Raw genomic sequence first — 27,169 nt, forward strand, 5'->3', positions numbered from 1 at the left:
TACATGTCTTTCTCTGTTTGACTTATTTCACTCAACATAATACCCTCCAGTTCCATCCACGTCGTTGCAAATGGCAAGATCTCATTCCTTTTGATGGCTGCATAATATTCCATTGTATATATATACCACATCTTCTTTATCCAGTCATCTGTTGATGGACATCTTGGCTCTTTCCACAGTTTGGCTATTGTGGACATTGTTGCAGCAATTGATTTTTATTACCAGCTCTTCATAGAAGCTCCACATCACAGTCCAAATGTGCCAAACTTAACATAATAGACATGCCTGAGAGGCACCTATCCCCAGAGCCCACTGCATCACACCGCACCATGAGCTGGGATTCAACCCCATACGGACATTTGGATTCCGAGTTTGATTCAGTAGTAAATGTGATTTTGATTGTCACTTTATATCAAGTCCCTGGGTGGGGCCATCCTTTAAAATCTTCTCTAATTGTCTAAATCTTGTTCCCTTTACAAATCCAGGATTAGACATTAAATGCCATTTGCCAGATGTGGTGTCCCCAGTCTCTTAAATGTTTGTTTATTCAACTTGAAGCTTTTCACACTTTTTAGGAAAACTGGAAGCCCATTAAAGGGTATTAATTATGTTAGTATTTGCCAGAAAACACTCGAGGAAAGCAATGGTTTTGTTTTTTTTTTAATGCAGAGCAAAATCAGTTGGATTAAAAAAGTCCTTTCCATAGTTTAACTGAATACTTTCACAAAGCAGATGTCTTTAGGTTAGACAGTCTTATATTCCCTTTTTCCACAGCAAGTTCTTTATGTCTACTGGCTCTCTTTGCCAAATTTGCTTTTCTACAAGAAACTCTGAGAATGTTCATAAAGGCTCTAAGCGTCTGGGAGTTTGGGCAGGGTCATAATGATGCAGGAATGACAATGAACAGTTTTTCATGATTCCCCATGAGTCCCATGAAGGGAAGTCACAACTGACAACCCAGCGAGTAAAGTGTGACATGATATCAGTGATGGTTGTTTTGTTCTGTTTTTGCAGGTGTGGGAGCGATGAAAGAGATGTTAGGTCATATATTTTTGTCTCTCTAAATCAGCTGATGCTTCTGGAGACCACAGGCCTAGTCATGTTGGGGGTCACTCCTCCACCTTCTTAACGTTGTTGGAAATTCTCTGGGTTCCTTCAGAACAGAGAATTCAGGAGAGGCCTTTGGTCTTCAGGTCACTGTAACCATCCCACAGAGACCTGTCCAATTCACCAGGCCTCTAGAAGACCAGATGGTCTCACAGGCCTGGTGCTGGTCTCAGCAAAGGGGATCATGCCCTGTGGTCCTCGAGACCTGGACTCTTGCCAAGATCCCCTTGCTTGATAGTGACCTCACCACCTCCCCTGCAAACCCTGCACAGGAATGGGGTGCTGGTCCCTAACATACTCAGGATGGAGCCCCCTGCTCACCTCCTTGTCTTGAGCAGATCTTTCCTCTCCAGCTCCCTCTCTTTCTTTCGTCTTGAGTATCTGCACGAGTATCACCCGATGGGGTGGACCATCTAGGAGGTGGTTTCCATTTCAGCTATGACAATTCTGTGATTCCACATTGTGTTCCTTGATGCCCACTTTGTGACTGACCGTGGCGACAACAAACTGACCATGGTCATTGCAGATCCCACCCCCACTCAGCTCCAGGCATCGAGCTAGTTCTCACTCTGCTTCTCGCCACCTGCATGGAATCAAGGGTCCATGACTGTGGGCCAGGGTGCGGTGCTTGAAGCTGCCTCAGAGCCCAACTGGTATAGACGTTAGTCCCCCTGACTCATCCCGGTCCTCGCTGCATGCCAGCTCCCAGGACTGAAGGACAGGGAGGAGGTTTCATAGAATTGAGTTGGGCCATGTTCTTCAGCTGGTAGCTCACATGCCTTCTGGAAAGCAGAAGTGTATTATACCCCAGCTGCCTAAATTCCTTTAAACCTCTTCAGACAGGCTTGCAAGTTCATTTCCATAGCTCATTAACCTCTTTTGGATAGAGTAGCTCCAAAAGATTGAAAAATGGTTTCTTGCCTTTGAAGGGTGAATTTGCGGTTCTCAGCTTTTTTATGCCATGAAGGTATTCGATTCAGGAAGGAGAGGCTGGGTCTGGTTAAGATGGCTCGAAGCTGGTGTCTTCTTTTATTATGCAGTTCCAGGGAAGGGCAGGAAGATCACACAGATTGACGAGCTGCATTGACTGCAGAGGGTCCAAGCTCTGCACGTCCTATGTTGATTGCAGAGCACGGTGATTGTCATTTGCCTGCCACTGTCTTTCCCGAGGAGCACCGTGGGAGCAGAGGGCCTGGGTTATTGAGGCTGGGAAGGGAGGGTTCAGTTGTCCTCAAGAGAGAACTGCAGTCCTCCCCAAATGTAAATGCTTAACATAGATGAATTTTTAATGGAAATCAATTTTGCTCCTCCAACAAGGCTTTTGGCTTCTTGGAAAATATAGACCGTTCACTGTTGATTACTGACATTATATTTCCTTTTCTCCCCCTCTCCCCGCACCCCCCCTCATTCCAACCTGTTGGCAGCTGTCCGTACCTAGCAGTGAAAATCACCCCCGCCATCCCCGTGGTTGGTGGCATCCTCTTCTTCTTTGTGATGGGGACCCTGCTGCGCACCAGCTTCAGTGACCCGGGAGTCCTTCCGAGAGCCACGCCCGATGAAGCCGCCGACCTGGAGAGACAAATAGGTAACCCCGAAGGGCTGCCCTTCCCCTCGGGTCCCTTCCCACGGGGGCTTGGCCGCCGTGTGGGAGGCGGGCCAAGGTGCCCATGCAGGAGGGGCAGGCAGGGCGCTGGACAGTGATGCGTAGCCCGGGAGGCGTCCGGGAAGTCCTCGTTCCCTCGGCGGCAGGACGGCCTGAGTAGGAGGTGGGATGTGAAGTGGTTGGAGGTAAGGCCAAGGGCCAGCGGTGCCATCAAACTGAGGTGCCGCCATCACCACGCTCTGGGTCCTGATGTTTCTTTGAAACCCAAGCCCATCTGAGAAGTAGTCTCTGTCCTGAAAGACCCATCGCTGTAGGCGGCTGCTCTCTGTTCCCTTTATAATCATCATACTTACTGCTGGTTTCCATGCCAGAAACCTGGGGAGGTTACATCTTCCCCTGCTGTCTCGTTTATCCAGCCTAGGACCCAGAAGCTTCCTTTATTAAGGCAACAAAGATATATATTCGTGATATATATGGAGATGAATAGCTTTCATTTTTCTTAGATATTGGAACCCTGTACTGAAATGTAAAAAGTTTACAGCGACCCATTTTAAACATATTAGAACAAATCCTAATCCCTCACAGGGCAAACTTGAAAAGTTCTATTTTTAGTTAAAAAGAGAGCTTTTTCTTGCTCTTGAAAGTTTGCACTTGTGAACATGTAGCCTTGCAGTGACACGATGATGATCTGACAAGCGTGGCAGAGGGCTTGTGGTGACTCTGTGTGAACGTAAAGCTTAGCTGTTCCGCCTACTCCGTGGGCTTCTCTTCCCAGCCTCACTCAGCCAAAAGGCCCCCGCTTTCTGGTGTCACGAGATAGGAGTGTGGGTCTTGAAAGGAAGCATGTGCTGTGGACTGCCATCCCCAGGTACCAAAGCATGACTGTGTCCTCTGGGCATCTGCCTCCATCCTTCGTCCCGGCCATGCAGGAGGGGAGCAGTAAAGGAGTCCATGATGGGAGTGTATGGTGGTGGTCTGCTGGCCGCAGCCGTCTTGTGTCCTGAGGCAGGCAGGCAGAGGAAGGAAGAATCAGCAGTGGAGAGACAGTCTGTCTCGTATCTAGTGCATCTTGGGATTTCAAGACATTAATTATATGTTAATTCATAATTTAAAGCCTTACATTTATAACATGTGAATCATTTGTAAAGGCCATCCAGGGCTATCCCTGAATTGATCATACCCAAGCAAGTTTGGGAAGAAGACTTTATTATTACATCCATTTTGCAAATAAGGAAACAGAGCCCCAAAGAGGTTAAGTGGGAGAAAGTGGCAGAGCCAGAGCCCTGAACCCGGGTCTCCTGGGTCTCAGCCTTTATTCTTTCCAGGGTGTCATGTCATGGGGAAGAGACAGGCCCAGTTTCCTTCAGAAACAGAACTGGGCCTGTGGAAACTTCATAGCCTCTACCCACATCACCTTAGCACACAGCTTGAAAATCTTCTACTCAAGTGGTACGTAGAGAACCCAGCTCTTTACACTGGCTTTGAAGCATTTTCCTGCTGTGATCCTATTTTCTATCCCACCTCTTGGTTAGTGCAAGGAGCATCTGCAAAATCAGCAAGATTAGGAACCGGGGATGATAAAGAGTGCCATTGGAATTCTCTATTATAAATGCAAATTCTAAGAGGTACAGAGTTTCTGTTCATCCTTGTTAATATTGAGGAAGTTGAGTGATCCACTAAAGTGGTTTTTTTTTTTTTGGCTTTGAGTTGATAACCTAAGAGTGGTTTTTTCAACATGAGTATTTTTAAAACTGGCTCTGCCCCATGCCCCCAGAGACTCAGAATCTGTGAAAGTACTAGATGGGGTAAAGGATGAAACCAAATCTTGTTTCAAATGAGGGAGAGTAGAGGGTCTTTAGAGATGGGACAGCATGGCAGACGTGAGTTGCTGTACACATCCCTTCCCCAAGAGGCAACAAGAAAACTGGACAAAGTAGTCACAATCATTTCATGGCTCTAGAATTCAACTGTACTGCGGGGCAGTTATTCATGAAAATCTAGTGGACTTTGGGTAAGAATAGTGGGTGTCTATGACAGTCTCACTTGGGGCTGCTCCAATGTCCACCTGAATTCCAGAGGTGAGGCAGTTCTACCTGGACAGAGCAGACTCTGAAAACCAGCAGCTTATCTGTCTGAGGGGCTAATTTGCTTTGGAGTGAAGTATGGGAAAAAATCAGTAACCTAAACTTTCACCTTAAGAAACTAGAAAAAGGGCAAACTAAACTCAAAGCAAGCCATAGTAAGACCATATTAACAAGAGTGGAGGGATGCCTGGGTGGCTCAAGTCAGTTAAGTATTGGCCTTCGGCTCAGATCATGATCCCCAGGGTCCTAGGATTGAGCCCCTTGTCAGTCCTCAGTTGGGCTCCTTGCTGAGCGGGGAGCCTGTTTCTCCCTCTACCTGCTGCCCCCACCCCACCCCCATTTGTGGGCTCTCTGTCTCTCTCTGACAAATAAATAAATAAAATCTTTAAAAGAAAAAAAAAAGATGAGAGTGGAAATCAATGAAATAGAATACAGAAAACAACAGAGAAAATCAGTGAGACCCAAAGTTAGTTCTTTTAGAAGATTAACAAAATTGACAAATCTTTAACTATATTATTTGCCACCCCTTCCAAAAAAAGACACAGAGAATATACAAATTACCAAAATCAGGAATGAAAGCAGAGGCATCACCATTGACCCTAAGGTATTAAAAGGATTTTAACTTTATGCCACAAATTAGACAACTTAGATGAATGGACAAATTCTTAGCAGGCCACAGTTACCAAAGAATGACTCAAAAAGAAATAGGAAAGCTGAAGAAACCCATAACAAATAAAGAAATCGGCTGTCCATATGTAGAAAGATGAATTTGAATCCTTACCTCACACCATACACACAATTTAATTCTAAATGGATTATAGACCTCAATTTAAGAGCTAAAACTCTAAAACTTCTAAAGAGAGCATAGAGAAAATTTTCATGACCTTGGGTTAGGCAAAGAGTTCTCACATAGGAGTGCCTGGGTGGCTCAGTCAGTTAAGGGGCCGACTCTTGATTTCAGCTCAAACCATGATCTCAGGGTCCTGGAATTGAGCCCTGCTGGACTCTGTGCTCTGCACAGAATCAGCTTGAGTATTCTCTCTCTCTCCTTTTCCCTCTGCCCTTCCCCCTCCACTCATGCTTACACACACTCTCTTTCTAAAATAAATAAATCTTAAAAAAAAAAAAGAGTTCTTATATAGACACCAAATGCATGATCTGTAGAAAGAAAAAGATAATAAATTGGAGTTTATCAAATTAAAAACTTCTGTGCTTCAAAAGATACCATTTAGAAAACAGAAAGATAAGCCACAGACTGGGAAAAAGTATTTGCACATCATATATCTGATAAAAGTATCTTGTACTTGTATCTAGAATATATTAAGATCTCTTACAACTCAATAATAAGACAAACAACCCAATTATAAATGAGTAAAGGATTTGAACAGACATTTTTCCAAAGAAGATATATGAATGGCCAATGAACACATGAAAAGACGGAAATGCAAATCAAAACCACAGTGATGTACCACTTCACACCCACTAGAATGGCTCTAATCCAAAAGACTGACAATAACAAATATTGGTGAAGATATGGAGAAATTGGAACCCTCATGCATTACTGGTGGTGATGTAGAATGGTGCAACCACTTTGGAAAGCACCTCCCCAAAATTCCTCAAGAAGCTAAGCATAGATTACCATATAACCCAGCAAGTCTGTTTCTAGGTATATATCCAAGAGAAATGAAAACCTATGTCTCTGATGTGCATTATACTTAATACCCCCAAACTGGAAACAACCCAAATGTCCATCAGTGGGCAAACTGATAAACAACACATGGTACATCCACATGGTGGAATACCATTAAGTGATAAAAAGGAGCCCAGTGTTGACACATGCTATAACATGGATAAATGGTAAAAACACACTAAGCGAAAGAAGCCAGATCAGAAGGCTACCTATTGTGTAGTTCCATGTGTATGAAATGTCCAGAAAGGGCAAATCTGTAGAGACAGAAAGCAGACAAGTGATTGCCTGGGGTGGGGGCAGGAGTGAGGGTCGCCGCACTTGGACGGGAGAGAACTTGCTGGAATGGTGAAAAGGGTCTAAGAGTGGATTGGGGTGCTGGTGGCAGAACCCAGTACATTTCTTAAAGGTCATGTTATTGCATACCTCCAGAGGATAACTGCTAGGTTTGTAAGTTATAGCACAGTAAACTGTCCAAAAAAGAGAAGAGGAAGGGGAGAGAAGGAAGATGGAGCAGAAGAGGAAGAAGGGCCCACTCGTCTCTAGTTGTATGGCGTTAGGCTGGTTTTAAAATGGGAATAATGACACATACCCTATAAGGTTCTTCTCAGGATCGGCTCAGTAAACAGTTGGGGTTTTTGTTTTTGTGTTTTTAAAAAGAAAAATTCTTCTTTTCCCACCCAGTTCTCTCCTCGCCTTCCACATACATAGATTATCATAAAAGAATTCTCCACCTGCCACGTGATAGGAATAAATGGCAGAGCTGGTCTAATTCTTTATTAGGATTGCTCCCCTGTATTGCTTGGCTGTGGAGAATACGATTATGTTTCAATGAAATCTTAGCACATTTATTTTGTGCTATCTGACTGAAGACATAAAAATGAAAATTAGATTTGGAAACTTATTATTATTAGTTACTAATTCTAATTATCTGTAGGAGGTCTCTCCTTACAGAAGTCCATGGTAGGCACTTGAAACCAGCCATCTGAGTAACTGAGTGAAGCTGTGCCAAGGGTGGGACCAGCTTGCCTGTCCTCGGACTTCTGGAGGGGAGTAGGTGGTGAGGAGGAGGAGGCTCCGTGTCTCAGAGTCTGTTACAGTCTCTTGAAATGCCTTACCCTTCTTTTTTTTCCTGAAAGACCTTTCCTGGTTCGTTACATTGCAGCTAAAAAAGACATCCAAGAATGGCAGTTGGGGTGTAGGGAGGTCTCGCTGGGGTCAGTGGAGTCCTGCTTGAAAATGTGACAACTTGGAAAACTCCGTTTTTTCAGTTCACTCAGGGATGATAAGACACTAAGCAACTGCTTTGGGGCTAGAAAGCAATGATGAGCCAGTGCATTATAAATCACAGGATCAAAGCATTTCAAGTAGGGATAGACCTTTCCAGGAATCACGATGGGGGAAAGTGGCGGGTCTGCCTCTCTGCTTTCCATTATGTGTATTGTCTCTTTCCACCCCTCAACTGTCCAGAGGACCCCAGGAGAGGGAGTCCAGGAGGAGCCGAAATGGGAACTCAGCTTGTCGGGCTCCCAAAGCGAGCCTGGTTACTTAGGAAACTCTCTCCCTGTGTCACGGTAACCCTGACACCACAGAGTTCTTAGGCACGACACCAAAGGCAGGATCCATAAAAGAAAAAATGATAAATTGATCAAAGATCAAAAGGTTGCTTGGTGAGGGTGGAATCAGATCAAAGGAAGCAGGGTGGTCTTCAAAAAACTCTGCGGCAGGGACAGAATCTGAAGAATTATTGCTTCACTCTGCACCTTTTACTAGGCAATTAGAGTAGGTGGGACACGGTGGCCACGCGAGTCTCCCTTTTCTCTCTGCCTCCTTCTGTCTCTGTCTCCCTCTGTCTCTTTCTCCCTCTCCTTTCCTCTCTTCCTCTTCCGTCTCCTCCTCTCTCCCTTCCTCCTCCTCTTTCTTATCCTCCTCCTCTCCCTCCCCGGCCTTCTCCCCCTCCTCCTCTCCCCACTCCTTCCCCTATTTCTCTCTCTCCCTCTTCTCCTCCCCCCACTTCCCTCCTCCCTCCTTCTCTTCCTCTTCTTCTCTTTCATCCCCTACCCCCCACTCTTTTGGTCAGACTCTCATCAACAACTTTTCTTGAAGTACCCAGGACCAATCACCATTTCTAAGATGAAAGTTTATCTTTCATTATTTCCCAAATTAGTCCTTGAACTGGACATCCTCTAGATGAGATGTTTAGGAAGCAGGGCAGTTTCCTGAACCTGAGGAAACACTGGCCGACCAGCCTGGTTTGTGCACCATCCTGCATAGCGTGATTCCTGGGAAGAGTTCCATGGGAACAGGATGTTTTCATCCACCAACTTGACTTGCTGGAGTTTTTTTCCCTAGAGACATCTTAATTCTGTGTTTAAGAGTAGAAACATTTTAATTGGAATTTTAACAACACTGATGGATTTTTGTTGAAGAAAATACTTTCTGAGAATACTCTAAGCCAATTGAAGACCTTAATCAATGTTCTCTATTATAGAGCTACACTATTTTCAATTTTCTCCCATTTCTGTTTTCGTTTTACTAAAATTATCTTAATTGGAGTAATTTTTTTCTGCATAAAATTTATAACTAAGAGTTTTTTTCGATCAGGTTTTTTGTTTATTTGTTTGTTTTTACATCATGGAAGTTGCTATTAGGAATTTTCTTACAGAACTATGACTTCTACTAAGATAGATTTCCCTGGTGATTTACTTTTTTGAAGTCAATACTGGTTTCTTTTTGTGTTGGTTATTTCTACTGGTAATATTCACCATAAAATGCTTTAAAATGTGATGGTTTCCTTTATTTTTGGCCTCAGGATGCATCTGCTGTCTGTGATGGATCTGTGGTTAAAACTTCCTGACACTTGGAGTCACTTTGGGTAATGCACACTAGATGCCCACAGTGTAGAAAGTCCAGAAATAAAAGGGGCAGGATCATTGGAGGTTAATTTGATTGGCTTTTGCCAGTTTTCTTTGCAGAAGGCGGTTTTTTCTGCCCCTTTCCCCCAAATCCTGTTTGCATCTCCCTGCTCACCTCCGAAATCACCCCCGTGTATCCTCTGTGTAATTGTTATCTGCCATGGATATTTCAGCTTTTCGTTAACACTCGGCCAGGCCCAGGAACTCTGTTCGGACTTGAACTACACCTGCCTGCGTGGAACTCCTTCTGCCTCTGCCATCCTCTCTCCCCTGCTGCTTGCTTCCTGCCCCGTTCGTTTCCTGTTTTATTCACGGGAAAGCCAGGGCTCAGAAAGGAAAGTGATTGGCCAGAGGTCACTTGGCCAGAGCTGGGAATGCAGGCCCATCTGCCATCACCCCCATGTGCTTTTAACCACTGCCCACCACCTCGTTGCCCTGGGGAGCGGGCCCCGAGCAAGAGATTTCTGGTCTTACTGGAGCAGGTAGCACTTGCCATTTCCCCTAAGTTATTTTCTCTCCTCCAGACTGTCAACATCATCTAGCTTTCCCATCCCGTTGGCTGACTCCTCCGTCACCCGTGGCCTAGAAATAAAGAGCCGTGTCCAGCACATCATGTCTACAGGGCCTGCTTCTCAAATCCTGGGCCCAGTTCGGTGGAGAGAGTAGAACTGCAGAGGAATCCACATGCTCTAACGCCCCTCTTGAAACTGCCTGCAGATCCAGGGGCCTTTTGTCCACTGGGACTCTGGCTGATGTCCCTTGATGCTCGTGAATGAGTTAAGGGGTGGGGAGAGCAGCGTGTCCCACCATGTCTGAAATACAGTCTGGAAGAGACAAGGCATTTAAAGAAAATGGCATCTGAGGACTAAAACAAAAAGTAGATTCCTTGTTTGAGGGAAAATGCTAGAATCATCTAGTGTGTACGGATGCCAGGGAAGGGTAGGCAGTGATTCTCCCACACCAACGCAGGGTGGCAACTCAGAATGTCAAAATTCCTGAGTGTCTCTTTAAAAAAAAAAAAAAATTCAGCCTGGGAGAGCTGGGAACCAGATGTCACAATTCAAAATTGTGGTATTTGGGGAAATACCACAAGATTTTGAAGGCTCTAGTTCTGAGGGAAGGAAGGAGCTGGAGATTTTTGTTTTTCCGAAGGATTTGGGAGGTTGGGTGTTTTTCATCCAGGATGTTCGTTGAAGCCTATATTATTTCTTCTTCCTGTAGAAATGTGAACTTGTGGAATGTACCATGTGTTGGACCCGAAGCCAGTTTCGGATGTAAATGCATTCGCTTGTTTGTGAGGTTAGGACAATTTTCTGTGATGGTTGAAGTGGAGAATTATAACGACAGAGAAAAACACCCAGCAATTCCCCTCCTCTGGGGGTGCACTTTAGAGAACTGCCTTCACTGTCCTCCAGATGGGTGACCAGTGGTATTTTCCTCCTTTTTATGGGAAGAGAAACAGTGCTATTTCACTGTCTGAGATCACACTTTCTTGTCCCCGCTGCCGAATCTCAATTCCTAAATCCACATAGGTATTTTGGTGACCTCTGTACTTCCCATCCTGAAGCCGCTGGATGTCTCTTTTAATATAATAAGTCTTAATAAGTTGAAGGTTTGACTTACGTAAGTGTACATATGTACAGATTTGGAATCTCTTCTAGAGAATTAATGAGAGAATTAATGAACCCTCCCTGAAAGCAAAGGTATCACTTCATTGCAGATGAAGGGAAATGACTCTATCTCTCTCACCACATGAATGTCACATTCTTTAGAGTCTGTTAAATCAGCAAAATGATGGCACAGAGCAATATTGACATGCTTTGCCAGAAGGAAGGAAGGGAGGGAGGGAGGAAGGAAGGTAGGAAGGAAGGAAGGAAGGAAGGAAAAGAAGAAACATACTGTAATTATAATCCGTTCTCATATACAAGGCTGTGAAAGGGGGGGAGGATAATGAACGAACCAGGGTGAGGAACAGGTCAACTGCGAGACAGCGGAGGAAGCCAGAAGCCATAAGGACGGGAAGGAAAGGCTCCAGTGGCACCAAAGGGATGGAAAAATTGGGACCACCTGGTTTAAGAACATGGCCAGAGGAAAGAACAAGGGTCTGGCATGTGTTCGTGGAAATTAGAGACCCGCCCTTCCCCAGCCAGGGGCACTGAGATGCACAGATCCCTTCAGTGAAAGAGCTTGGGGAACCCACCTCCCAGACTTCAAGTAGGCTGGTCCTCAGCAATGCTCTGAGTCATAGAACATTCCAGCTTAAAGGGACCTCAGCAATCATGGAGATCATCCTGGACATCTCCTTCAGTTTGCAGACAAGTAAACTGGGGCTCAGAGAGAGACAGGTGCAAATACCTATCGATTGGCTTTTTTGCTTCTGAAACCCATCCCTAAATCCTTGCTACACAAAGAGCGGTCCATGGAGGAGCAACATCAACATCTCCTGGGAGCTTTTTAGAAATGCAGAAAGTCAGGCCCCACTCCACGTACTGACTCCGAATCTGCATTTTTAACAAAACCCTTGAAAGCCAAGAAGCACAGCCCTGATGCCTCTCACTCTCACCCGGGGACCGGAGACCAGCCTGTGCCGATCCTCTCCACCAGTCAGCATTTGCTTCCTCTCCTGATAAGCTCCCAGGACTGTCAGGATTTCAGGAGTTTGGCTAACTACAAATTCATTTACTTTGAGCGTTCAGTGTGGTAGCCTCCTTGCAGTGCCTGTGAGTGACATCTTTTCCCTTATTATTACTTATGAATGATAACTGTATGATAAATATCTTATCTTTTGATAGCGCTTTACAGACTCCAAAGTCTCTATATGTTTTTATTATCAGTGAAGTGTATGGTTATGAGCCCAAGCTGAGCCTGCATCCCAGCTCTTCCACTAGCTATGTGACCCTGAGAAGTGTTTTAGCTTCTCTGAGCCTTGATTTTAGTGCATATAAAATAGACCCACTGAGTGCAAAGATCCATTCCAGTGTTATCATCCTATGAGTCTAGAAATAAATCCTTCCTCCTCCTTGGCTTGACCATGAACATCCAGGAACCTGAATATTCTAGAAGGTTATTTAGGCTGTTCAACTACTTAAACAAGAAGAAGGACATATTTTGGGAATAATTTTAGAACGCAAAGCTGCACGCACACCCGCGTAAATTCAACAAGTAAACTGTAGGTGCCTCGAAGTAAGAGATAAATGACTCATTGGAATATTGCTATCATTATTCCTTAAACTGGCGTCCTCGAGAGGATAAAGGAAAATGATGGAACAATGGCTCTTCCGAATGAGGGAATGAGTCAGTCAGTCAATAGGTTTTAGGGTGAAGTCAAAGGTAAGGCACTTCATCCAAGAATGGGCAGGGCGTGTTTGGCAAAACAGGCTCCAGACCAGCAAGGCGGCCTCGCTGGTGAGTGTGCAGGGCGTGAGGTGGAGGGGAGTATGAGAATGGCTTTTCAGGAAAGAAATCCCGCTGGAGGAGGTTAATCAGAAGAGTGGGCAGGCTCTTTGTGCCTGGAAGTGGGAGGCGTTTTCTTATTGCAAGTGTAGAGTAGCATGAAAGGCAGCCCAGGAATAAAAGGAAACAAAGCAGCCAGTGAGGAGAGAGGAAATGGACCAGGGCGAGGGGGCGGGCGGAGGCCCGTCTGGGAGGAACTGGAGGCTGAGCAGGTGCAGGGTCAGCAAAGGATTACGGCCCCGCTGGGCAGGAGAGAAGACGTAGAGAACGTGCTATGGTCAAAGAAGCCATAGGCGCTCCCTGAAGTTTTCCTGGGAAGAGCTTTTCTCTTTTTTTTCTTCTTTTCTTCTTCTTCTTCTTTTTTTTTTTAACAGTCTAGGGAGCCATCCCACATTCTGCTTCATAAAGTATCTGTATGTTTTGAGTGTTTTGTGGCTGGAGTCTACACTAGGGATCCAACTTAACCGAGAGCCACTTGCTAAATAACCTACTCTTAGTGTCTCTGCTTATCCCTCATCTGGCCTGGACACCCCTATGTCTTTATATGCTTGCATGCTCTGTGATATCAATGGGGTTTGCGATTCAATGAAACTTTGCCGCAATAATCACCTTCTGAAACTTTGTTATAATCAAACCAACTCACTGTTGGCTTTCCAAGTGACCTTTCTCCCTCCTCCTTTAGAATCTAATGCTGTAGATTAGGGATTAACAGTTTTGGGGGTGGTGCATGTGTGCTCTATCTCCCTTCCCTTCTCTGCCTTGGAAAACTCAAGACTAAGTAAGCTATGGGAGGTAGATGAACTGTGATTTTGTGTTTCTGGTAGACATTTGCTGTGTTGTCCAGAATTCGAGGTGGGCATGAGGACTCACTTGCTGCCAGCACTCAGAGGGTAGAAGGCATATGGTGGGACAATGGGGGCCCCTCTAAGTGAGGGCTCTTCCTGCCATCATGTTCAGTAAGGGAAAAATTCCTCACATTTTTTCATTTATCCAAATTTACCTTCCTAGGTCCCCAAAAGAAAAATCTAACTTACAGAAGTGGACAGAAGTGAAGGCCATTTATTTGGAGGCTGTAGATTAACACTGTCTAGGAGAAAACAAGTGCGAGTGGATGAGTGTCATATTACATACCATCAAAATTTGGACTGCACTCTTTAAAAAATCTCTTTATTTTCTTCTAAGGATGGAAACTTGAAATCCAAGGGTCCTTGAGTGAGTGATGGATGGGTTGCTCCTTATGCTCAAGAGAAAGCAATAGAGTAGAAGTGGACTAAAGCTCTCTGTGGCTCTCACACAGCTAAAAGTAACACACTTGGAGCAATGCGGAGTAGCACAGGGGTGCCCGGGTCACTCAGTTGGTGATGCGTCCAACTCTTGATTTCAGCTCAGGTCATGATCTCAGGATCGTGAGATTGAGCCCCATGTTTGGCTCCGTGCTCAGCTCAGAGTCTGCTTGAGATTTTCTCCCTCTCCATCTCTGCCTCCCCTACTCTAAAATAAATCAATACAATCTTTAAAAAAAATACTGAGCAGCACATCCAATAGAAATATAATACAAGCCAAATGTGTAATTGTAAATTTTCCATTAGTGACATTTAAAAAAATGAAAAGGAACAGGTAAAGTTAATTTTAATAATACATTTGCTTTAACCCAGTGTATCCAAAATATTATCATTTCAACGTGTATTCAATATTAAAAAGTACTAATGAAATATTTTACATTCCTTTTTTTTTTTTAAGATTTTATTTATTTATTTGAGAGAGAGAATGAGAGAGAGCACGAGAGGGAAGAGGGTCAGAGGGAGAAGCAGACTCCCCGCTGAGCAGGGAGCCCGATGCGGGACTCGATCCAGGGACTCCAGGATCATGACCTGAGCCGAAGGCAGTCGCTTAACCAACTGAGCCACCCAGGCGCCCCTTTACATTCCTTTTTTAAAAAAATTTTTGGTATTGAATCTTTCCGGTGTTACTTTGTATTCACAGCACATTCAGTGTGGACTACTCACATGCAGTGTGGACTGCTCACATTCAGTGTGGACTGCTCACATGCAGTGTGGACTGCTCACATGCAGTGTGGACTACTCACCTGCAGTGTGGACTGCTCACACTCCAAGTACTCACACATGTCTAGTGGCTAGCATATTGGGCAGCACAGATTTAAAGGACATAGAACTGGACCTAAATAGTTGTTAGAATCTCTCAGAGTTAATTGGGATTGTTTATCTTGCTTCAGATCGCTTCAGAGAAAAGCTTGGGAGAATGGCTTTTAACTTCATCATTTCTTTGAAGAACCTCATACATTCGTTCATTTTTCACATATTCAACATATACTTGAGTGCTTACTCAGTACGAGACACTACAGTAATGCAAATTATACTCTTAGCAGAGTTATTTTTGTTTCTATCAAGGTAATTGTAAAGTTGTAAATGATGAAATCATCTAGAATACCTAAACAGAATCATTTTTGTTTTTAATGACATTAGTGTTTTTAATATGGTCAGATTCTGTGCTACTGAGGAGGCCACTGGCTCTTACACCTGCACATACACTAGAATCACCTGGAGGTTCTGTTCAGACAGATGGCGGGGGCCCCCCTCTAGAGTGTCCGAGTCAGGGGGCTGGGGCGAGCCTGCTACCTTGCATGACGCAGACTTGCCTTCCTGTGCGTCATGGGACAAGTTTGCCTTTCACCTCCTGTCAAAAGATTGCTGATGCTTGAACCAGTGGGAGCTGCCGTCCATCCCCCACAACGTGGGATTGCCCTCCTCATGTACATCTGTCCAGGGTTCCTCCAGAGCCAGAAATCCTAGCAGGAGGACACATGGGGCATCTGTTTTACAAGATGTAGGTCTTCGACACTCCCTCCACTCGGGTATGATGGGTCCGTTTGGGAGGCCGAGAGCTGACCGGGCCAGGTGTCAGTGAGGCAGGGACTTTCTGACTGGATCTGGCAACCATGAGATGGTTGATGACATGGTTGATCTAGAATTTTGCAAACACCCAGAGGAAAGGCCCGCTCAGAATGGTGGCCTCTGATCCTTAGTGAGTTTCTTTTTCAGCTCGTGTCACTTTTCCGTGGTTCAGGCCCACCTTACTGAACTCGGAATGTTGTCTGCATGTCGTCTGGAAGGACAGCACATCCTCTTGCCAAGTCAGAGAGCTTTTATCTAATTATTATTACAGATTCCACCCAAAGGGTGTGCAGTTCTCTGTAGTAGACTGGAATTCTAGGCTTTTCAAGCCAGCAAGGGAAGTGTGGGCATTTGGGATGGGGCCGCCCCCTGTTCTCCACTCTGCACAGAGAGGTTTATTAAGTGTAACAAGGGTGCCTTTCCTTGACTTCCTCACCTTGGGCAGGAGTGGGTCAGGGTCTTGGTCACTGTGTGCTACAGAAACCCCACCCAGTTACCGGCGCTCCACTGGAAGTGCTGGTGGGAAGGATGGTCTTTTCTTCCCACTCCTTATTTAGTTATCATCTTGGCAGGAAAGACCTGTGGCAGACTAGGAAACAGTGGCCAGGCATTCTGTTTACCTGTGCCTTAAACAACTCAACATCAATTTTATTTATTTAGAGAGAGAGCACTAGTCGGGGGGTGAAGGGGCAGAGGGAGAGGGAAAGGGAGAATCTGAAGCAGGCTCCATGCTCAGTGTGGAGCCAGATGGGGGCTCGATCTCACGACCCTGAGATCATGACCTGAGCCGAAATCAAGAGTCAGATGCTTAACCCACTGAGCCACCCAGGTGCCCCTCGACATCCATTTCAGATCACTGATGCACCTTCCTCACTGCCACTTCCATTCTAGAAAAAAGACATGTTTTCTCTTAGATTTGGATGACGAGGTTTTGCTGTCTTCTATGATATTAATCCCATGGATACCAACCAAAAGGTCAAGTTCTTAGAGAAGAACACAGATATGAAACCAGTCACGAACAGATGGCCTGTGTAATTGTGTTTGATGTTGTCGGGGGGGAGGGGGGGCTCTCTGACTCCCCCAGCCCCTCCTGTGGTGGGACAAACTTGGACTTGGTGACTAGACTTCTGTGTTTTTCTCTCAACCAGCACAGGATGTTTCAAACATTTATGTGGCTATTTTTCATCTTGTGATGACATACCCCAGACATTTGATGAAAAATATTCCTGGCTTGCTGTTTAGTTAGAAAATTAATCATTATCAATTAATCAATCTATTTTAAGCACAGCACTGTCTTAAGTACTGTGGAAGAATCAGAAGAAATTGTTGGCTGGCAGGCACCAGTGAAACTACTGAAGAGGTTTTTTTTCTTTTTTTAACAACAGAAATTTATTTTTTCACAGCTCTGGAGGCTATGAAGCCCAAGATCTAGGTGTTACCAGGTTTAGTTTCTCCTGAGGCGTCTCTCCTTGGCTTGCGAAAAGCCAAGAAGGCTGTTGTTGTTGTTGTTAAACAGGAACATCAACACTGACCCAGGGTTGACGGTCTTTGCACTATGGACATTTTGGGGCCAGAGAATTCTTTGTGGGGTGGGGGTGGGGGATGTCCTGTGTTCGCAAGATGCTTAGCAGCATCCCGCCCCTTAACCCTCTAGATGCCATTCCCCATGTTTAGCACCCCCTACCCCAATCAAATTGTCTCCTGACAGTGCCAAGTGTCCCCGGGGGAGTGGCAAAAGTCACCCCGGGTTGAGAACCCCAGATGTAACGTAACCTGAATTTGGGAGTACGGAGGAAACCACGAGCCGAGGAGAGAATCAAGAGAGATTTTCTGGGGAAAACAAATCTGAGCTGGATTTCAGAAGACAGGAGGACATGAATTGACTGAGGAGATGGTGGGGTGGAGGGGCAGAGAGTAGAAGGGAGGTGTTCTTTCAGAAACGAATGATGGGAAAGGGAAATAGAGGGACCCGAACTACATTTCTTTGACTGGCCTGGGTGGTATACACAGAGTAAGGAGTAATAAATAATGGATTTAGTTAGCAGCAGGTAATCCCTGCTCAGGCCAGAGAGCAGCCGCAGGGAAGACTGAGGATGGCCAACAGGTGTCTAGCACAGATTGTTTTCATGTGTGCCACATGCTAATTCACTTCTCCCAGTAGAAGTACTTCTCAGGTGCTGTGATTATTTTACCATTTTGCAGCTGGAGAAACTGAGGCTTGAAGGGGATCAGTAACTTCCCAAAGTCTCTCAGCTAGCAAATAGCAGAGCCACGAGTTAAGCCCTGCCTGGTGGCTGAGCCCACACACGTACCCACTGGGCAGGGGGCATGGGTTCCTTGAGGCGGAGCCAGGTGATGGCATTCTCCTCACCACTGGGCAGGGGTGGGTCTGGAATCCAGGGGGTCAAGTAAGGTTTGAAAGGAATAAAAACATTTGCCCTCATTTGCAAAAACATCAGGAATTTGTATGAAGAGTCAAAGAGGTTCTCCGATTTCAAAGGAAAGCTGAAGAGGTGAAAGATGAAGAGTCCTAAGCAAAGAGGTCTGTTCCTTCGGCCCTAAGGATAGGGACAGTGGGTGCCAGGCTGCTAATGGGCTTTGAGCAGGAGGTGACAGCTGAGGCCTTTGGGCAGGCCTGGGCTTGGCAGAAGGTGTTGGGAGGAGAAGGTTGCCCCGGAGGGAGAACGGGCCAAGGGTGGGCCCAGGTGGGTTCCAGGTGAGCTGAAGCCAGCAAGAGGTGGGGGGGGTGGGGGAGCCAAAAGGAAAATTGAGGGGTGGGAGGCTTGAATTAGAGAGGAGGCTGGTTTGTGTCAGGGAACTGGGTGCAGAGGGGTTGCTGCATGAGAGACGTGAAGCCGAGCTGCATGGAAAGGCCTGGAGGCAGGCGGCCAGGACCTTGACGGTGCCACTCACCGCTGTGATCTGGGCTGACTGCTTGGCCCTCCGGCCTCGGGGTCCCCTTCTCTGGACCAGGGACGGTATAACACTGCCTGTCCTGCAGGTGAGGGGGAGAGCTGAATGCGGTGCTGTATGTGTGGGGCTTTAGTAGAGCTCCGTGCGCACTGTAGCCGTGACGGAAATTTCTCCAGAGGTGATCGAGGAGGTTTTGGAGAGGGAGAAGATAGAGCCAGACATTCTCGGGAAGGCTGTGGCAGGTACAGAGATGAGGGGTGAGGGTTGGAGGGTGGCCCTGGGAGAGAAGTGTGGGTCTCTTAGAACTCACAGGGGCTGCTCTGATAAGAGACAGAGAAACTTGATTTTTGCCATGTTGGGATTTTAGTCTCAATGCATCATCCAATATGTGAGGGTCTTTATATAAATGGACAGAAATTGTGCGGTCAGGGCTGAAGAGTGGATTTTCACATTTGATGGAGCTGTGCAGTTAGATGTGTGTCCAGTATTGTGTTAGGTTGAAGACTGAGCAAAAAGCAAAATTTTATGCCAGGGGCAGGGCTTTGGTGGTTCTTATTTGTGAAGTTAGCTCTAAAAATAACTTCAGCGTCAAGATACTTAAGGGGTTTATGGTACACCTCTTGTGAGCGGAACCCATCTCTGCAGACTTCCTAATTTCATTCCCATACCACTGAGAAAAGCGAGAACAACAGTTGGGTCTGAGAGCAAATAGACTAGACAAGAAATGAAGGATCCACACCAGCGTGAGGGCTCATGCTGTGCACATCCAGACAGAGTACTGGGACTGGCCCTTCCCACCGCCACCCTAATAAATAACGTATAGAGATTTTCCATTAATTTCCAATGGATGTTTTTGACCACTTAGACCAGCACCATATCATAGAAATATACTGTGGGCTACAAATGCAAGCATGTCATTCTCTGGTAGCCACTGTATACTAGTAAAAAGAAACAGTGAAATTGATTTTAATAATATTCTTATTTCACCCAGTTCTTCAGAGTATTCTCATTTGAACAGGTAACCAATACTTAGAGATATTTTATATTCTCCTTTTTGTACTAAATCTTTCAAATCTAGTGTGTATTTTACACTCGCAAAACATCCCAATTCAGACAAGCCACACTTGGAGTGCTCAGGAGTCACAGGTGGTGGTGGCCGCCATATTGGACAGCAGGGTCTAAAACTCCCAAGTGCAATGCCACTATTCCAGAAAAAGGCTGGTTGGTGACATCTACGTCACTCTCGTTCCCATAAGACTGCTGCGTGGTGTGCACGAATGCAAGTTTGTGGTTCATTATGCGCCTTGGCTGGTTTGCATTACCAGAGGGAAACTGTTTAGGAACCATCCATCACCCAGAGAGCCCCAGATGGGCCATTTAGTGACAAGAGCGGCCCATCCAGAGGGCTCTCACATCCAGCCGTTACCAATTCCAGAGGAAAACAAAACTAATAACTTCGGTGCTAAAATGGAATCCAAGTTTGTGGGAAGGAGGAATTTCTGATAAAAGAAAAGCAACAGCCCATCAATAAGGGAAGATTGGATTCAGGCTAAAGCAATGGAAGACTCAGAATTGTGTTTTTGGTTTTATTTCTTCTGTCTAAGATCCTCATTTCAGGTCTTTATGATTCCATTTTTCCACTTGACAGTGCACAGGGTGGTTCTAGGGAGTCATTACTAAAATAAAAATGATTGGTCTGGCATTTTGCAAAAATCACCAAGTGAACTTTGGGGGTATAAAACAACATCGCAGAGTTCCAGTAATATGGAATGGAGATTTCTCTTCCTTGCTGGAGGTTCCTTTTCTTTCCTGGCCAAAAATATACCAGAGTGAAAAGATCTGGAAATGTGACCTTTGGGGAGGGCCGCCCAGCTCCCGGTCCCCAGATGCTGGCTTTCTCCTCCAACTCTTTGATAGAAATGCAAGTGGGCACTTCTGATTCTAGTCCTACTTCAGAATCATTACAGCCCCCAAACACACAAACAGTGTGATGATGGAGAGGTTTTTCAGGCTTCCCACGAAGCTCTCCCGATATAAAAGCAGTTAACAACTGCTATTCTGTGATGATGAATGGTTGTAGGTTTTCTTTCATCAATATTTTAATAACTATTTGCATATTTTGGCAATTATGGACACAGAGTCTGATGGCGATTACAGAAGCAGATTGCAGAGGTGATTCACTGGACACAGGTGGCCAGCAGAGGTAGTGTCATTTCTCTGTGACCGGCGGGTTCCAGCCCAGGCACCTGGCTGCCTGGCAGCCTTCTGCAGCAGGTGTCCCCATAGCTGTCCGTGCGGGGCGGCTGACTTGGCCGCAGCTGGCCGCCCTCCACGCTGATGCTCTTTTCCCCAAGATAGCTCAGCTCCCCCGCAAGTGCCATGAAAAACCCCGCTCCAGAATCAGCCCCTTGCCTCTTTCTGTAGGTATGATTGGCCATTAAATGCAGAGCTGCTTTGGCAGCCGCTCCGTGCCCATGCTGGTGGCAGGAATCTGACAAAGTAGGATTTGACAGAACCTGTAGAATCTGACAAACCCCTCTGCCACCGTAGAAGGAACCTTTCTCTGGAAGGAAAATGGTGTTCATGTTTCATGGTCACATCCTAATTTCTCAGTAAAGTACTCCTTAAACCATTTATTTCACTGTTTTGTCTTTCCTCGTCTCAAGCTCCAGGGTGCCGTGAATATTATTTTGTAGTAGACCAGTTATAAATGTTTTGCCCTCCGAAGAGTCTGGAAGAAAAGCTTTCAGAGACCTGGAATTGGTAGAAGGAGCATGAGGAGCTGTCTTTCCACTTTGTATCAAGTTTTAGAAATTAATGTGAGAGCCAAAATAACAAAATGATGGAAGAAATCCAATATAAGAGGAAATTGAAATAGGTACCTACTTCATAGAGCTTTGAGGAGCAAAATTTAAACCTAACTTGAAAAATAAACATGAAGGTGTTCATTGCAGAACTATTTATAATAGTAAAAAAATTGGGGTGCCTGGGTGGCTCAGTTGGTTAAGCGTCTGCCTTCGGCTCAGGTCATGATCCCGGGGTTCTGAGATCGAGCCCCGAGTCAGGCTCCCCGCTGAGCAGGAGAGCCCCGCTTCTCCCTCTCCCTCTGCTGCTCCCCCTGCTTGTGCTTGTTCTCTCTCTCTCTCATAAACAAATAAAATCTTTAAAAAAAATAACGTAAAAAATTAGGAGCAATTTAAATGTACAATAGTAGAAAATGGATAAATGAACAATTGTATACTTCTGTAATTACTGTTAGCAAGGAAGTCATGAAAATGCTAATTTCAAAAATATTTAATGACTGGGGGCACCTGGGTGGCTTAGGGTCCTGAGATTGAGCCCCATGACCAGCTCCCGGCTCAGCAGGCGGTCTGTTTGAGGTCCTCTCCCTCTGCCCCTCCCCCGCTCATGCTCTTGTTCTCTCTCTCTCTAAAATAAAAACATATATAAAATATTTAATAACTTACAAAAATGATCTTGATACATCAAATGAAAATATGCAAAATGTAAAAATGTATATAAATGATGATCTTAATATATGCATAACCATAGAAAAATGGGAAGAAACATAAAGAGATTTTTCTTTGTGGTTAGACTGACAAGTGATTTTACTTTTTCCCTTTGTATATTCTGATCTTCCACATTCTCTATGATTATCATGTATTATCTTTATAATCAGAAAAAAGCACTAAGTATCATTACATAAACTCTAATAGGTATCCTCACAACATTCATTAAGCCAGACTGCTTGCTAGTTGCCTGGACGTGGCAAATCTCTCTCTTGGGGCTTCCTGTCCTCGCCTGGATAATGGGATCCAGTGATCTTGCCTGCCTCCCAGAAGTGTGATGAGGAGCCCATGCATTAACCTGCAGAAACTGAAAGCAGCCAACTATTTATACAAGCAAGATGTAGAGCACTGTGGCTCCTGTGACTCATTGTAAATCTGCTAGAACACAAGAAGTAAGAAATTGAACAAGCTCAGAGGAGAAAAAAAAAAAGAAGACATTGAACAAGCTCTAATGACATGTTTAGAATCGAAGTCCCTAAGAAACTAAAACTGAAAAATGGATACATAGCAGGGAGACGTTTTGGGGGAGCCTGGTGCTCAGAGCTCGGATGTGTTAGCTGGCCCCATGCAAGGACTGTCCTTTAGAGGACTCCGCTTCAGCATCGTGACTGAGAGCGGCCCTTACAGTTTCCCCTGGGATCTGGTACCTACTATGCTTTGCTCAGGACAATATGCCTGTGACTGGGAGAAACGTGCCTTAGATGGATGGGGCGGGCAGGCTCACAGAGCAGAAGGCTTTAGTGTCCGAGTTTTCATCCAGGACCAACTGAGTAGCAACAGGTGCCAAGGGGTAGCCTAGGCCAAGGGTTTCCATTGTCCGTGCAGATTAGAGTTCCCATGGAGGTTTTAAAATTTTACGTGATACTATTTTTTTTTTTACCATATGTATATTACTTTTTTAAAAAAAGATTTTATTTGTCAGAGACAGAGAGAGAGAGTGCACATGCTGGGGGAGCAGCAGGGGGAGAGGGAGAAGTAGACTCCCAGCCGAGCAGGGAGCCCAACACGGGGCTCGATCTCAGGACCCCGGGATCATGACCTTAGCCAAAGGCAGATGCTTCACCGACTGAGCCCCCCAGACGTCCCTGGGTATTACTTTTTGATCATAAAACGTATTTACACACATGTCAGACTTCTGGAGATTCTGATCCGGCAGTTGGGGTCCCCACTAGACACGTGCATTGCTTAAAGTCCCAAATGTGAGACCCACTATCCTACACTAGGATAACTGTGGGGGATGCAGAGGACACAGCAGCTGCCCTCACTTTGTCATCGAAGGGACACAAGCTGGGTGCACATGCCTGGCACAGAGCAGATGCTCTGCGACATTGCTCTTGGATGGTTGAGTTGAAGGTGAAAGTTAAACATGGAACATAGAGAGATTCTTGGTGTCTTACTTTTTTTCTCTTAGTATCTGAGGCTTCTGCGGGGTTAAGTGAGAAACACGGGTGTTTATAATACATCAGACAAAACTGTTTTGCTTCCTCAGCTCAGAGAACTGCTTGCAGGGAAGGGTCAGGAGGTTCAGTGTGAGGAGGCTGCGCAGCTGCAAGTGGGGCACTCAAGCCTGAAGTGGGCCGCTGAGCCCCACAGGAAGAGCCTGTGAGTCCATGATGACCCTGAGATCCACGGGCCAGGGCAGCAAGGGAAGGAGGCAGGGTCCAGGACCCCCTAACCATGAGAACTGTGAGAAGGTCCAGCAGAGCTCCCAGAGTTGGCTCCTAACTACCAGATGGGAAGCTCTTTGAAGAGGGGCATTGCCTTTGGCAACTCTGTGCAGGCCCCTGGTTTCCATTAGCAGCCTGGGGGTAGGGAGACCACAGGAGCTATGGCTTGGGCTCCCCGGGCAGTGTCTCTAGGGAGATGTGGGGTGGGGGATCCCAGAAGAGGGTCTGGAAGCAGATACTTACACAGTGGGAGGGAGGGGGAATCCTTAAGCCACTGTCACCCTCAGGTCTGCAGACCTCCTGTCATTAAATGCAGATCCTCAGGCCCCAACCTAACCCACAGAGCGTCTCTAGGAAGTGGGGTCTGGCAATCTGCTTCTAGCACACTCCCCAAGGTGATCTTTTTACACCGTAATGCTTGAGATTCACTGCCTTTAAATGTCACCAAATGCATGTGGAGCATTTTATATGCGTCAGGTAGAGACAGCACCATGGAGATTCGACGGGCTCCTCAGAGAACAGAGGTCATGTCAGCTAGGAAGATGTCAGGGGGAGAGTCCTTATCCTTTGTCCCCTCCTCCTCTCCCACCTTCCCACAGGTACCCACTCTGCCCTTCAGGGAAAAGACTAGAAACCCCTCAGGAGCTCTTTGTTAATGCAGGAGGTTAAAAAAAAAAAAAAAGGAGTAAGACAGGTCAGTCAGCTGCCAGGACCACCCAGACAGGAGGATCATGGTCTTAGGACCTGCTGGCTCTAGAAGGACCCACTGAGTGTCCCGCAGGTACCCAGCACTGGGCTGGACCCCAGGATTTCTCGGGGGATAGGGCAGAGTCCTTGTCCCTGCTACAAGTCTGGAGTCTGGAGGAAATGGTAGGCAGCTGAGCCAGGACTGGATGGAGGAACTCCATGCCCCCCAGGGAACAACATGGCAGCAGCTAGAAGTGCTTCCTGGGAAGGTCCTGCCCCAGCTCCCGGCCTCCAAGCTGGAGGAAGAGCTGGGGCAGGTCTGGGTGACATGCGGTCGCCCAGGAGTGGCTGGTTTCTGCATCGCTCTGCTCTGACGATGTATATGGTGGGTGGGGGTGTTCCCTCCCCAACCCCCAGCAGAATTTCTTCTGCCTGAAGCGGGAGCATGTGTTCTTGTTTCCAGGACCTGGTTCTTGGAAGACACTTATTAGAGAGACAGATACCCCAGCAAGGAGTTGTCCAGGTGGAGCATCTCCATTTCACAGCTCTATGTGTGTCCAGAACAAATTTGGTTGTTTCTTGCCTTCGAATACAAAACCATGGGGTGGGGGTTGGACCCGCCTCTGGCCAGCAGAGACACACTGATGGACACTGTCCAGGACTGAGGGCTAACGAGGACTCAGAGGCTCAGGCCAAACATTCTGTCATCCAGACCTTCGGGGAAGGGAGTGGGCAGCAGGTGAGGGGAATGTTTCAAAAACAAGCAGCTAATGGCCTCTGAAGGCCACACTTCTGGATTAGTCCAGGCTGTGGGGCTGCACTGCAGTTCTGAGACTTCTAGAAGCCTGAACAAAAGTGAAACACAAGGGACTTTGGTGGGCCGAACGGGGCCATTCTGAGCAGCTCTGTTGGGCGGAATCCATTAGTCTGCAGGGCCAAGAATGGAAAGAATGTCAGGGAATATCAGATATCTAAGAATATCAGGGCCCTTGCACAGATGAAACTGGGCTGGAAACTCAAAGAATTTCTCAGTCGTGTTTCTTCCAAGTTAATTGACAAAGGAACTGAGAAACTTCTACCCTGCTGACGAGCTGATTTCGTTAAAAAATCAAACATCATATTCTTTACAGTTCTTTTGTGGTGGTCTCTGTTGGCGTCTGCTGACTGTCACATGATGGGGATAATCAGAAGCAAAAGGCATAAAGACTCAGATTTCTAATTCACTTTTCATGCCAACAAACTTAGGACCTGAGCAAGACACTTTATTTGCCGGAAAGGAAGAAAAAAAAACCATAATCACATTCAGAAGTATTAATATGTCCATGTGACTGGAGAGAGACTTGTAGGCATTTAAGGGTTGTCTTTTATATCATGCATACATTTTTTTTTTAAGTATGTAGGAGTTGGTGACCATTAAATGCTAATCTCAAGACCTGGAAACTCAATTTTCTTCTCCTCCAATCCAAACAGCAGAGTTGTTGACTATCACTGCAAGTCACATTGTGAGCCCTGGAAAGAACAAAGGAAAAATGAAATTGTTTTGTTTTTGTCAAAATCCAGCCTGCACTGCTATTGATCACAAGGTGCATGCTATTAAATATTTTATCAGAGTTCTGTTCCACCCTGACACATTTTATTCAGAGCTCTTACAGTCCTTTATTAAAGTACCAGTGAGCCCCAGTAAGGGCAGACAAAATCACCACTGCATACCTTATAAGCAAGTTTAGATGAAACTCATTCTTGCCTGATTTGCCATAGCCTTGGCCTTTTTTCAGACCTGGCACCAGAGAACTTTGGGGGCTGTCGTGGGCCCGTTAAGGCAAGTGTGGGGCCCTAGGGGCGAGATGCTAGAGACCCGTTGTGGGAAGGGGGGCTCTTCCATGCTGCTCTTGTTAAGAAGGAGCACGTCCTCAGTGGTGCAGTCCAAAGCGAGAGTATTTGAACAATTTCATGTAATCGCTGTAAGTGGGAAGGTGTTGCCTTGAGGTTATCGATTTAATGGAGGGCTGGTTAACAAGCATTTATTGAGTACCTACCTGCAGTGTGCTTTCAACCCATTTACCATCTGCTTGTGGGACTAAAGCAAAAATACAAGAAATGAGTTCATGGAGAACACAGGCACATTATCCGGTGTGATCCAGACTCAGTCACATGGATGATGAAGAGCACAAAGACAAGTGGAATCAGAAAGCTGGGGGGCACGCATCCGTATAGAATCCTATACCTGGAAACGGTCAGGAGCCTCATGACTCATCTCTCCGGCTCCCTGTTCTACAGATCTGGGTAGCGCAGCAAACTTCACTCAGTGGTAGCTGTGCGGGCAAGATAACTCAGTCCCCTGACTCCCAGGAAAATTCTCTGTTCCCCTTGCTTTCTCTTGGCACAAAATCTGGTTGATACTGTGGCAGTGGAAAGAATGCAGTGCCCAGTAGCATGAAGGCGCTGTTCCTAGAGATGAACGTTACGCTGAGATAACGTGCGTTAAGTGAGCTAATTGTATGACTTGGCCCCAGATAGCACCATGGGCTGCCGGAGAGCCAGGAGGAGGATTAAAATTCCACGAGCGGCAAGC

At 46.0% G+C, this 27,169-nt stretch overlaps 1 protein-coding gene across 7 annotated transcripts in view; it reads left to right on the forward strand.

Moving 5' to 3' along the window:
• ZDHHC14 (zDHHC palmitoyltransferase 14) overlaps positions 1-27,169 on the forward strand; it is a 264,705-nt gene that overhangs the window by 153,395 nt on the left and 84,141 nt on the right. For all 7 annotated transcript variants that reach the window (XM_081829205.1, XM_081829203.1, XM_081829204.1 and 4 more), the window contains exon 2: positions 2,532-2,692. In XM_081829205.1, coding sequence (XP_081685331.1) covers positions 2,532-2,692 — 161 coding nt within the window. The remainder of the gene's footprint in view (positions 1-2,531; positions 2,693-27,169) is intronic.

The sequence above is a fragment of the Leptonychotes weddellii genome, chromosome 8 (genome assembly GCF_054177405.1).
Source record: "Leptonychotes weddellii isolate Sample4059 chromosome 8, ASM5417740v2, whole genome shotgun sequence".
NCBI lineage: Eukaryota > Metazoa > Chordata > Mammalia > Carnivora > Phocidae > Leptonychotes > Leptonychotes weddellii.